This window comes from Dama dama, chromosome 1, assembly GCF_033118175.1.
Source record: "Dama dama isolate Ldn47 chromosome 1, ASM3311817v1, whole genome shotgun sequence".
In the NCBI taxonomy this organism is placed as follows: domain Eukaryota; kingdom Metazoa; phylum Chordata; class Mammalia; order Artiodactyla; family Cervidae; genus Dama; species Dama dama.
In genome coordinates this window covers 50,582,501-50,596,237 of record NC_083681.1, presented here as the reverse complement: position 1 = coordinate 50,596,237, position 13,737 = coordinate 50,582,501, and the positions used below count along the sequence as shown (strand labels likewise).

General features: G+C 36.4%; 1 protein-coding gene and 1 non-coding gene across 5 annotated transcripts in view; both read right to left on the bottom strand.

Annotated features, from left to right (window-relative positions):
* The window catches only part of NUP98 (nucleoporin 98 and 96 precursor), a 91,757-nt gene that overhangs the window by 39,329 nt on the left and 38,691 nt on the right, over window positions 1–13,737 (bottom strand). For all 4 annotated transcript variants that reach the window (XM_061149052.1, XM_061149061.1, XM_061149070.1 and 1 more), the window contains 2 exons: window positions 8,674–8,807; window positions 6,849–7,036 (listed from right to left, as the gene is read on the bottom strand). In XM_061149052.1, coding sequence (XP_061005035.1) covers window positions 6,849–7,036; window positions 8,674–8,807 — 322 coding nt within the window. The remainder of the gene's footprint in view (window positions 1–6,848; window positions 7,037–8,673; window positions 8,808–13,737) is intronic.
* LOC133064865 (small nucleolar RNA SNORA70) lies at window positions 11,979–12,113 on the bottom strand. The gene has a single exon (XR_009694749.1). It is a non-coding gene; the product is annotated as a small nucleolar RNA SNORA70 (small nucleolar RNA).

The window sequence follows — 13,737 nt, the reverse complement described above, 5'->3', positions numbered from 1 at the left end:
GCCAACAAGATGGTAAAAAATGACAGTACCAGTAATTTGAGGGGACAGAGGCACAGGGAGGTGTACCATACTTGGGGTTGCTTTTCTCCTGGAGACTTTTCTGATTCCAAGGGCAAGGCTAAGAGGCTGATGGTGAACCTGACAGTCTTGTGGGACTAGAAAGGCAGAGACTAGAATCTAGAAGCCAAGGGAGTGAGGCATTAGTGGATGCCACTGATTTTGTGTTGGGACCTGGAAAGTCTCTACCCCTGCAGTTAAGAGAGAACTAAAAATAAAAAGCACAAGGTGTGAAGCTCAGCTTTGACTCATCTCAGTAAGCACCTGTCATTAAAAAAACTCTTAAGATCAATATCAGCATCCTTGAACTCATTACTGTCAGTTTTCTTCGAAGAAGATAAATGGCCAATAAGCACATAAGATATGCAACATCATAAAGGGGATGCAAATTACAAGGATGAGGTACCACTTCACCCCCACTAGGATGACTGTTATAAGCTGACAAACCAGAAAACAAGTGCTGACAAAGGTATGGAGAAAATGAAAACAATGTGCATTGCTGGAGGTAATGTAAAATGGTGCAGCAGCTGTGGAAAACAATTTGGCAGTTCATTAAAGGGTTAAGTAGAGGGGCTTCCCTGGTAGTCCAGTGGTTAAGAATCTGCTTTGTAATGCAAGGGACACGAGTTCACTGGTCTCACTGGTCGTGTTCAATCACTGGTCAGGGAAGATGCCACATGCCACAGAGCAATTAAGCCTGTGCACCACAACTACTAAAGCCCCAAAACACTAGAGCCTATGGTCTGCAACAAAAGAAGCCATTGCATTAAGAAGCCTGAGTACCACAACTAGAGGGTAGCCCCCAATCTCCCCAACTAGAGAAACCCTGCTCACAGCAACAAAGACTCAGTGCAGCCAATAAATAAATAAATTCTATTAAAAAAAAGGGGGGGGGGGGGTTAAAGTACAGAATTAATGTATGACCAAACAATTTCAGTCCTAGGTATATACCCAAAAGAACTGAAACCAGGGACTCTACTTGTACATCAACATTCATAGTAGCACTATTCACACAGCTAAAAGGTAGAAACAACCCAAATTCCATCAATAGATGGAACGGATAAACAAAATGTGGGATAACCATATGGCAGAGTATTAGTCTGCCTTAAAGAAGAGTGAAGTTCTGATACATGCTACAACTTAAAAGTGAAAAAAGTAAAGAACCTTTAAAACATTATGCCAAGGAAAATAAGCCAAACATGAAAGAATAAATTCTGCATGATTCCCTGCACATGTGGTATCTAAAATAGGCATAATTTTTACAGACAGAAAGTAATATAGAAGTTAAAAGGGACTGGAGGAAGAAGAAAATAGAGAATTATTGCATGGCAGTAAGTTCTGGAAATACTAGTGGTAATTATACAATATTATAAATATACTTAACATCACTGAATTGTACTTGACAGAACACATATTTTACCATTTAAACAATTTTCATGTATATCTTACCACAGTAAAAATTAGTAAGTAAAATAACAAAAGAGATCACAAAAATCTCCATGTTAAGAATTTATACTCTTGAATAACCCAAGACTCAAAAAACTATGAAAATCAGAAAGCATTTATCATATAATTATTATTTGAATGTTAAGAGTACTCCATATCAAAACTTGTAGAGTATAAATAGAGCTGAACTATTAATAAAAGGTAAACTTACATCTCTAAAGCATGTATTTGGAAAGGAGCAAAGTTAAAAATAAAAAGTGAGCATTGATTTAAACAAAGGACAGAAAATAAATACCATAAAAAGGGGGGGATTAAAAATCAGATTAAACTTTAGTGAAAATATGATAAATTAAAATTAATGAAAAAGGAACACAGACTAGAGAGCATCAGTAATGCCAGAAGTTTAGTTCTTTGATATGTTAAATGAAACTGGCAGATCCCTGACCACACTGCTACAATGAGAAAGTACAAACCACCACCATGTCAGGAATGAACAGAGACATTCCTACAGATTCCACTAAAATAAAAAAAGACAGTAATGATATTTTTAAACAACTTTATGCCAGTAAGTTTGGAATTTTAATGAGCTGAAATGAATGTTAAAAGAATATAACTCGTCAAAAGTGACACAAGAAATGAAAAAGCTTAAGTTCTATAAAGTCAACAATTAAAATGAAACCCATTACTGCAAACAGTATCTTCACCAGTATCCAACATTTAATTGGGGAGAGGAGAAGCCTATCTTACAGCAAGCCTCCCAGAAAAGAGGAAATGATCCAATTTGTTTGTGAGGTCAGCATAACTTTTATACCAAAACTGGGTAAGAAAATTTAAAGAAAGGAGCACCCAAGCCAATCTAAATCAGAAACACAGAAGGCAAAAAAAAAAAAAAACCAAAAAGTCCTGGACAAAATTTTACACAGTGAATCCTACAAGCAAGTTACTAAACACTATCAGGAACTCTGGAAAGGAATTAGGAGCCGACATGAAAGGGTTCCTGTTGGCCAAAGAAAAAACAACCTGATCAGCACAGAAAATAACAGCTGCAATGGACAGAAACGCAACAAACAGGGATGAGGGAGGTGGGGAGAGTGAAGAAGATGGTTTAATTAAATGCTTCACATGAAGAACACATGACTAGAAGGCAGGAACTTAAATACAGAACATAAAAACAGTGTCAGGCAAATGTGAAGAGGATGGGGGGCTAATTTAGTAAATACAAAATAGAATACCATTTGGTCAGGTCATGTTTCAAATAAACGTTGGCAAGAAAGCTGGAAAATAAAATTCTGTGAAAAAAATATGTGTATTTAAAACCAGAAACATATCAAAATACTTCCCCTGCCTGACAGTTCTCCCAATCTGTCTTCAGTTTAAACAACACATCCTCAGACAAGCTTTCCTTCATTATTCTCTACTAGTCTCTCCTACAGTGGCAATCTCTACTTCTTTCTGTAACCTGTCTCACTTGTGATTACTGTCTCAGCATCTCTCTTCCCCCACAGACTGTGACAGAGGAATGTGTCTGGTTCACAGCTATATCCCCAGAGCCCATCACACTTGCCCATAGTAGTTTGTGATACATGTCTGCTGAATGAAGCAATGAACAGAGGTATTAAAGAATATTTCTAATTCTGTCATTCAGAATAAAGAAAATTAATGGCGTGTTCTATAGAAAATTTGCTCTGACTACGATGTCAAGACACGGCACCAGTAAGATTCTCACACTTGTCAAGCTATAAAATTCACCTTGCAGAGTAAACCGAGTACAGTTCTAGTGCTGGTCATCAGAATTCTCTGCCATCTACATTTTTCACAGAACTAGAACAAAAAATTTCACAATTCATACAGAAACACAAAAGACCCCAAATAGCCAAAGCAGTCTTAAGAAAGAAGACTGGAGCTGGAGGAATCAACCTTCCTGACTACAGATTATACTACAAAGCTACAGTCATCAAGACAGTATGGTACTGGAACAAAAACAGAAACACTGACCAATGGAACAAGACAGAAAGCCCAGAAATAAACCCACCCATCTATGGGTACCTTATTTTTGACAAAGGAGGCAAGAATACACAATGGGGCAAAGAAAGCCTCTTTAATAAGTGGTACTGGGAAAACTGGACAGCTACATGTAAAATAATGAAATTAGAACACTTCTTAACACCATACACAAAGATAAACTCAAAATGGATTAAAGACCTGAAGTAAGACCAGAAACTATAAAACTCTTAGAGGAAAACATAGGCAGAACACTCAATGATATAAATCAAAGCAAGATCCTCTATGACCCACCTCCTAGAGTAAATAAACAATAAAATAAATAAAATAAAGCAAATAGATGGGGAAACAGAGGAAAGAGTGGCAGACTTTATTTTTTGGGGCTCCAAAATCACTGCAGATGGTGATTGCAGCCATGAAATTAAAAGACGCTTACTCCTTGGAAGGAAAGTTATGACCAAACTAGACAGCATATTAAAAAGCAGAGACATTACTTTGCCAACAAACGTCCATCTCATCAAGGCTATGGTTTTTCCAGTGGTCATGTACGGATGTGATAGTTGGACTATAAAGAAAGGTGAGCACCAAAGAATTGATGCTTTTGAACTGTAGTGTTGGAGAAGACTTAAAAGTCCCTTGGACTGCAAGGAGATCAAACCTGTCAATCCTAAAGGAAATCAGTCCTGAATATTCATTGGAAGGACTGATGCTGAAGCTGAAACTCCAATGGCCACCTGATGCGAAGAACTGACAACTCATTGGAAAAGACCCTGATTCTGGGAAAGACTGAAGGCAGGAGGAGATGAGGACAACAGAGGATGAGATGGTTGGATGGCATCACCGACATGATGGACATGAGTTTGAGTAGGCTCCGGAATTTGGTGATGGACAGGGAAGCCTAGCGTGTTGCAGTCCATGGGGTTGCCAAGAGTCAGACATGACTGAGCAACTGAACTGGACTGAACCAAAACAGTGAAGACAGTAGTGGATGTGCTTAATGAAGTAATGGAAGGTCAGTTCTTAGAGGGCCTTATATGCCACTATAAGCAACTTGGCTTTTATAGGTTGAAGTATGAACCACTTACTGAGTTTTGGACAGAAGAGTGACGTGGTCTGATTTACACTTTAAAAGAATCACTATTAACTGTATCTCAGAACAGAATGCAAAGAAACAAGGATAAAAGCAGAAAGATTAGTTAGGAGAATATTGTAATAATTCAATCAAGAGATGATGGTGCCCTGGATTAAGGTAATTAGTGGCAGTAAATGTGGTATGAATTGGTCAGATTCTGGATAATTCTTAAGGGAAGAACAAAGATGTGCTAAAGGCTTACATATCAGGTGTACGATAAAAGTCAATGATGACTCCAGAAATTCTGGCCTGAGCAACTAGAGTGATAGAAATGCAATTACGTGCAATAGGAAAGGCTTTGGGTGGAACAGCTTTGAAGGAGATGATCAGGAGTTCATTCAATTTTGGACACATTAATTTTGAAATAAATATAAGTGGAGATGTTGGGTATGGCTGGATATTGGATATAAGACTCTGAAGTTTGGGAGAGGTCCAGGCTGGAGATAAATGTTTGAGAATTAGACTATAGATATTAAATCACTTTGGAAGTGAATGAAGATAATGAGATCAAGAGTTGAGCCTAGGAATCAGGAAGAAGAGGGAAGAACCAGCAAGGGAGACAGGAGGAGCAACTAGTAAAGTAGGAGTGAAACTAGAAACATGACTGCAGCCGTGAAATTACAAGACTCTTGCTCCTTGGAAGAAAAGCTATGACAAACCTAGACAGCATATTAAAAAGCAGAGATGTTACTTTCCAGACACAAGTCCATATAGTCAAATTTATGGTTTTTTCAGTAATCATGTACAAATGTGAGAGCTGTACCATAAAGAAGGCTGAGCATGGAAAAACTGATGCTTTTGAACTGTGGTGTTGGAGAAGACTTCAGAGAGTCCCCTGGACTGCAAGATCAGTCCTGAATATTCACTGAAGGACTCATACTGAAGCTGAAGCTCCAATACTTTGACCACCTGATGCAAAGAGCCAACTCATTGGAAAAAGACCCTGATGCTGAGAAAGACAGAAGGCAGGAGGAAAAGGATATGACAGAGGAGGAGATGGTTGGATGGCATCACCAACTCAATGGACAGGAGTCTGAGCAAGTTCTGGGAGATGGTAAAGGACAAGGAAGCCTAGTGTGCTGTAGTCCATGGGGTCACAAAGGGTAGGACACAACTGAGCAACAAAACTAGAGAAGTAAATCAAGGAGACATGACAGGTGAACCGTGTACTTCTGATACATTAAGTAAAGACTGTTACCACCACCAGAGAGGCAGAAACCAAGAAGGGGATATGGTGTTAACAGCAAAATGTCTGCCTTTCCACTCTAATTCCTTCTATTTGTATATCATACTTGTAGATTATAAGACCTGGTCATACTGCCCTGAAAGTTGCTGATCTGATGACTGGACTAACCAGGTGAACCTAAGCCCTTTTTTATACCAAACAATGTGTTAAACGCTGGGGACATAAACAGGAATAATACACAGTCCCTGCCTTCAAACTAATCCAATGATATTCTAAGAAATGTATAAAATTGGGCTTTCTGTTTCTTCTTAAGCAGCAGCCCACTATACTCTTATGGGGAAAAAAAGAAGTGATAATTTTTCATACTTTATTAACACTCATAGACAAAGAACTGCAAGAGATGAACTCTCATTTTACCCACAAAGCCTTTAAAAAAAAAAAAAAGCTTTATGATTAGAAAAGTACTTGGTAAAAAAAAAGTACTTGGTGTGTGAAAAAAGCCTGTGTGTGTGTGTGTGTGTGTACATTACTTCTAGAAAAATAAACTTAGAAATGAAAAAAAAAGTACTTGGTGTGTGAAAAAAGCCTGTGTGTGTGTGTGTGTGTGTGTGTGTACATTACTTCTAGAAAAATAAACTTAGAAATGAAATGCCCTAAAATTACATCTCCAGATGGTAACTATTGTTAATACTTTGGTTATGTATTTTTCTTCAGTTTTTCCCCCTATGTATATATACCAACACTCTAATAAGGCATGTGTGTATACTTTATAATTTTCAATATTTACCAACTCTTCTATATACTTTCCTGTGTTATGTGTAATTATTATTTAATATCTGTAGTATGGGAATTGAAATAAATATGTGTGTGTGTGTATATATTATATATATATAAAAAATACAGAAAGAGAGAGGTTTTTTCTTAACTAGTTTGGCCAATTTGAGTTGTGAAAAAATAGCATATTCTCAAATGGAGAGAGTAGCATGGAAACATATACACTATCATATGTAAAACAGATAAACTCACTTGGGCATGAACGCTCCATTGACTAAGGATGGTTCATCGTCATCCAGTCCATCAAAAAGATGTGACTTGGCTGTGCCTGTTGTTTGTAAAGCCTTTGGTCGGACTCTGGTGGCAGGGCGGGGTGTCAGTTTATAATGAGTAGGTGTAGTAAGAGCCTTTTGGGCTGCTGGATTTGTTGGTTTCAATCTCTGAAAAACAAAAAAAATCAAGGATAGCTCTAGTTTAACTCAAATATGGTACTGGCCCTAAAAATCAGAAGACTAGCTTTCATATCTCATCTCTGCCATTCACCAGCTAGATATCTCTTGGCGTCTCAGCTCCCAGAACACAAGGATTTCTCACCCAACTTTGTATGAATGTGTGCATGCTAATTAAACTGCCTTTATTTCTCTACAACTGATTTTCATTCATCTCACCAGCCTCATTTCAAATGGGTTTGTCTGACTTGTTTCAAAACGTAATTGAGACATTCCATTTGAAGTGCTTCACAAATCAAAATGTCTTAACAGAACATATTAATATACCTTGTACATTTCTCTTCATCTTACAAAAGAGAAAAGCCTGCAATTGTTTTGCTTTCTAAAACAAAGATGACAAAATTTATGTTCATTTAAAGAAAATATAACATCAAAATTCTAAGCTTAATTATTTTTATTAAATTTTTAATTTTTCATTTATTATTTAATTAAATAAAACATCAAGAAAAACTGAGACACAGCCATAAACAACTTTTATGCAATATAAATCATTGAAAAATGTATAGACATTAACTTAAAGAAGTGCCTCCTAATTCCTCTCTTTATCTCTTGGCAAGCATGAATCCACTGTCGCTGTGGATCTGTGTATTCTAGACATTTTATATAACTGGAATCATTGTCTTTATGTTTCGCTTAACTTAGCAATGTTTTCAAGATTCATTCACACTGTAGCATGTATTGTTAGTTCATTCCATTTTATGGCTGAAATGATATTCCATCATATAGATATACAACACTGTGTTTATCCATTCATCAGCTGATGCACTCTATTACTGCATATACTAAACTGAGGCTGGGTAAATTTAATAATGTACAAGTCTGATCATCCTCACTAGATAGCAAGCTCTTAGAGAAAACATTCTTGTTTATTTTTATTAGGTACCCTCAGTGCTAAACACAATGACTAGTCATACATAAATGACTAAATAATACTGTATACTGAGCAACTTATTTTAATTCTCAACATTGAATAGAATTACTATTGCCATTTTACAGATGAAATTCAGAGAAGCAAAAAGAGATGCCCAATATCTCACAGACTGTAAGTGGTAAAATAAGGATTAAATGGACCAAAGACTACTTTTAATGCCACACCACAGTGAGCAGAAGATCATTTCTAGAGCCTGCTAGACTAAGACAATGCTATGTAGAAACCAGGAGAAAAAAATTTTGATTTGCCATTTAAGACATTATGATGTTAAAAAAAAAAAAAAGACAGACATTATGATGCTAGAGAAATCAGCCTCCAAGAACCTTAGTTTGCTCAACTATAAGAGTATAATATCTGATTTATTTCAGGGCTCAGCCTTAAAAAGTCTCAGTCTTCACCTCAGTCTAATACTCATTTTCACTGTCATGCTGCCTTCCAGATACAGAAATAATTTAGTTTTTTTGTACCCCTGGCCTACTGAAAAGCATAAATAATGTGTCTTAAAAACTTAATTACAAAACCAACACAAAATTGTAAAGCAATTGTCCTCCAAGCAAAATTAAGTTAAAAAAAAAAAATTAAACCTAAGTTTTACTACTCTGAGAACTGATTTTTATTGAAACTTCCTTAAATTTACCTCTTCTTTCTTCTTAGGGTCTGACATGGGATTCCGGAAGAGAGGAGAGTCTCCGAAAGGTGAGTATGTCAGACTATTGATGTGCTGTTGGAGAACAGCCTGCTGGGCAGCAGAAGCATTTGGATCTGTCAAAGCTTTGTAAAAAGGGAAAGAAAAGACAAGACGTCAGTCCAAGGATCCAGTGCCTTAAATCAAGAGAACTCAAGACTCCCTTCAAAATGTTCAGACACACTCAGTAGCATTACTGGTAGAGAGCAGAGGAGCAAACTGTGAAGAAAATCAAACAATCTAAAATATCAAAGATATGAGGAGCATTTCACAAGAGACAACACAAAAAATTTTACTGAGGTATTCATTATTGCTAATAATCAAAGAAATGTAAACCATAACAACCTTGAAGACATTTTATAACTACTTCATTAGCAATGGCACAGCTGCATAAAAAGGGATACAGTATGACTTTCAGAAACACTGCAAATTGGTTTAACTGGTCTGAAAGAAACAATGACAGTACATAGAGCAAGTACTGTTTTTATATTTTTTAACCTAATAATTTCAATCATGGAAATTTAACCCAAAGACTGAATTAAACTAGAAAGAAAATAAAGAAATGTTTCCAAGTGTTCACCGAACATTATCTGCAATAGTCAAGACTTGGAAACAACCTATGTCTGACATTAACACTTGCAAAAATCATGATACATCAACATGATGGATTAAGTAGATATTAAAAATGACAATATGGAAATAAGGTATCTTGATTCAATAAGTAAAAAATTTCAGAATAAAAAATATTAAATACACTGAGAACACAGAGGAAAAAGGTAGCAAACAAAAGCGAAAATGGCTGTACTTCACCCTTATGAGACAGGAACAATGGTCTACAATTGTACACAGTAAAAAGAAACCAGCAACAAGTAGTCCCACAACTATGTGCACTGCACCTTGACTGATGAAGAAACTTCTTTGCAAGATAAATATTTCAAAACCAAATACTATGAAAAATAAAATCACAGTGATTTCACTTTTAGAAATAAAATACTTTTTTGTTTATAAACATTTAAAATAAGGCTAAACCTAAAATACGGCAAGATGATTAATATAAAGGGGGTACCATAAACAAAAAGATTGTAAAAAATTTAAAACGGGGGAGAAAGACAAGAGAAGCATCAACAACAAACCTAGAACAGAAAATTAAAGTAAGATTAATGAAAAGGAGGTAGAGCTACCTTAGTCAAATTGAGCTTTCCTAAAAGTGGATGTATTCACTCAATACTAAAACAATGTATGTTGATGTATAAGCAGAGAGTACAAATTTGCTCAGGAGTGTGAAACCCAGGGGAGATGTCAATTTGAAGATCATAAATTGTCTGTGCTCAGAAAGTTCCTAAATCCAATTTCAGACTACTGCTAAGAAAAATATACAGGAAGTAGCTTTTGATACACAGGGCTGCACAATAACATGATGTTTTTCTGTGGACTATACAGTGAGACTGAAGAAAGCCTGAATACTTTTATTAAAGAGCTCTAATATTCACTGATCAGTTTGTCACCTGACAATCAATTATGTATTAAAATAAAAAAAACACTGATCAGGACCATCATTTAACAAGTATTGGTCACCTTTCCTGGGCATACTCAAATAAAAACTTCCTCAACTAATCCAAACATAATTAGGAATGTGTGCAAGGATGTCTTTATTTCTGTATGTTTAAATATAAAATCCACTCTATGTTAACTAGATTATTTCAAATACAGAAAAGAGAGCTGGTTAGTTAGCAAAAATAAGAGAACAAGCAAACATAAGCATTAGTAAAGCTACCACTGATTGGTGTTATAGTCAGTTCTGGTCATAAAAGTTGAAAACATGCTGAAAAATCACATCATGATCAAATGATTAGATAGAAGGATTAAAAATCAAGTTTTCTGAGAACAGAAGAAATTGATACTTTAATTGAAAGAAAGGCAATAGCGTTACCACAAAGAAACTGTAGGAGATTGATCTTGCTTGGGTTTAGGAGGTTAATGTAGAACCTCTCTAAGGCTCCTCTGTCCATGGGATTTGCCAGGCAAGAATACTTAAGTAGGTTGCCATTTCCCACTCTAAAAGTAGAACCACTGAGTTGAAACTCTAAAAAGGCAGGTTTTGGTTTCTCAACAACCTGAACAATGTACTGGACTGACATGTAAAGAAGCCACCACAGCTGAGGCTTTTAAGTAAGAGACTCCAACAGGCTCTAAAGCACCTTTCAGATCCTGTGATGCAAAGATGTGCATTCTAAATCAATATACCTACATTTAAATGGGCAGTAACACAACTATATATAACTACAATATCAAATTCATGTCAGGAACTTTTAACTGGCTTTGGGAAAAGATGGATTATTAAAAAACCAATCAAAAGCTATCTAAGTAAAAATAGCAGGTTATGATATTTGTGCTAACTCTTACTGAAATAAAAACTAAGGAAAAGAAAAAAAACTTAAATAACTTTTTACAATAAAATGGATTTTAATTTTCACACAGAAATTAAAGAGTTCTAATTAACCTCTAGTACCTCCACAGACCTAATTAAAATTTATGGTTAAAACAAAGTAAATTATCTACATAACACATAATGACAAAGAACAGGAAGGTGTAAATGAACAGATGAGAAAACAACAAATGTCTAGGGAAAGCAGTGGACAAAGTGATAAAGCAGAAGAAAGTAAACTGTATCTTGAATAATAGTCAAAAGGGGGACTTTCTGCCTTAATCCCAGAAAGCTTAGTGATTTTTAAGAATACTACATTTGAGAAAGTGAGACTGTGAAAAAATAATCAATACAAAGTATACAAAACAACTACTCTACCCTGTCATCTTCCTAATCAATTTTTTTTTTTTTTTTCGGACAGGAAATAGCATTTATTGGTGAGCATGATTAAGGAGGGAACAGGGCTGATGCTCATGAGTGCAGGGCCCGCCATTTGTCCAGGGGACCACGATTAGGGCTGTATTTGACCCCACAGCCGTCCGGGATGAGTCGCTTTTCTGCCACCATGTTCTCAAATTCATCCGCATTGAACTTGGTAAATCCCCACTTCTTGGAGATGTGGATCTTCTGACAGCCAGGGAACTTGAACTTGGCCCGGAGGAGGGCTTCAATCACATGCTCCTTGTTCTGCAGCTTGGTGCGGATGGACATTATGACCTGGCCAATGTGGACCCTGGCCACTGTGCCCTGGGGCTTTCCAAAGGCACCGCGCATACCTGTCTGGAGTCTAGATTGAGAAACAGCAGGCCAGTCATGAATGGCCACTAGGAAGAGTTGTCTCCAACGTCCCTTAGGGCTACCTGTACAGGCAACAGGTTGCATACACTACCAAGGAGGCTGCTGTTTGCAGCCATTGCACACTGGGCCCCCATGGGGAAAAGAGCACAGTCGGCTTAATTGACTGCAAAGCCTAATCAGTTTTAAAGAAAAATTGCATCTAAGAACAGGATGCTTAAAAGAAGGAACGTTCAGAGAATGAGAAAAACAATAAAAATCCAAAAAGATGATTCAGAAGACAATAAAAAACCTTATAGAAAGTAGAAACATGTGTTTAAAAAAAAAAATCAAACATTAGGACAGAAAGGGTCTGTGAATTCTCTGGCAGTCCAGTGGTTAGCACTTGGCACCCTCACGACTGGGGCCCACATTTGAAACCTGGTTGGGGAACTAAGATGCCACAAAACTCAGAGTGTGGCCAAAATAAAGAAAAGGTATAAGCAAATCACAGAAATTTCAGAACAAAGAGACAATCCTAAATGTTTATGGGGGTGGGGGGGAACGAGTTTCAGAAAGGCATGAAACTTACCAGTTAAGGTTAACACAAGAAATACAGTCAAAGTTCTGAGGGTGAATTACTTTCACACCAGAATTTCATAATAAGTGTGTGGAACAAGTGAAGATGTTTTCAGAAATGTAAGCAGTCAAAGTTTATCTTTCATATAACCTTAACTTGAAGATACATTCCAGAAAATTTAGGAAATGAGAAAAAAACCTATATCCAAGACATATCAGTTTCCAGTGAGTAGACTTGAAGGGAATATCCCAGAGCAATGCTGAAGGCCTAGGGAGTAAACAGAGTTCATACTGCCGCAGGACAGAGAGATCAAAGGATGAGGTAAAAGAATTCTGATACCACCCTTAAGAATTTGGACTAATGTAAGGTGATATGGGCGGGTAACGCAAGGGAAAAAAAATAATTAGAAGTTCCAGGAGAAAGAAATAGCTGTATGAGAACAACTTAAGTGGCTAAGTAGCAATGTTTTCAGTTGTAATAAAATGCTATGTTCCTTTACATCTTTTATACTTTCCCCAAAGAAAAGAAGACAGTAAGTATTAGGAGAAAGTACTTTATTAATACAAAAATATAAAAAGGGCAAAGAAATGAGAGAAAAAGGGTAAGGAAGGGTACTACTAGCCTTAACTTGACCACGGAGACTCAAGAAATATGATCTCCTAGTTGACAGAGTAAGAAATGTATGTAAGGACACGGCTTAAATTTGCAAAGGCTTCTCAAAATGTGAAACATGAGGATTATACCTCTCCTTCATCCATCTCAGTTACTCTGTATCTGCCAGGTGGTATCAGTTTTTTATTTTTGGTAAAATATAATTTTCTTTAAAATAAGGTATTTAAGGGACTTCCCTGATGGTCCAGTGGTTAAGACTGAGCTTCCAATGCAAGGGATGCAGGTTCAATCCCTGGTCAGGGAACTAAGATCCCACATGCCACACTGCGTGGCCAAGAAAATAAAAAAAATGAAGGAACAAAAGAAAACCGACAATTTTTTAAAAAAACAAGATGTGTAAGTCACAAAGTAACTTAATTTTAAGTTAGAAATAATAAAGTGGCAGGCAGACATCACAAAAACTGGGAAGGGATATTCAAATGAATGAAATATGAAAAACTTTAATAGATAAAACTTAAGGAATTCAGTACACGTAGATATACTGGGAGAAGTGAATCAAGAACAGAGGTCATCAGTGAGTTACATTCTCATCTATCATTAAAAAGTTAAATATATGTAGACTTAA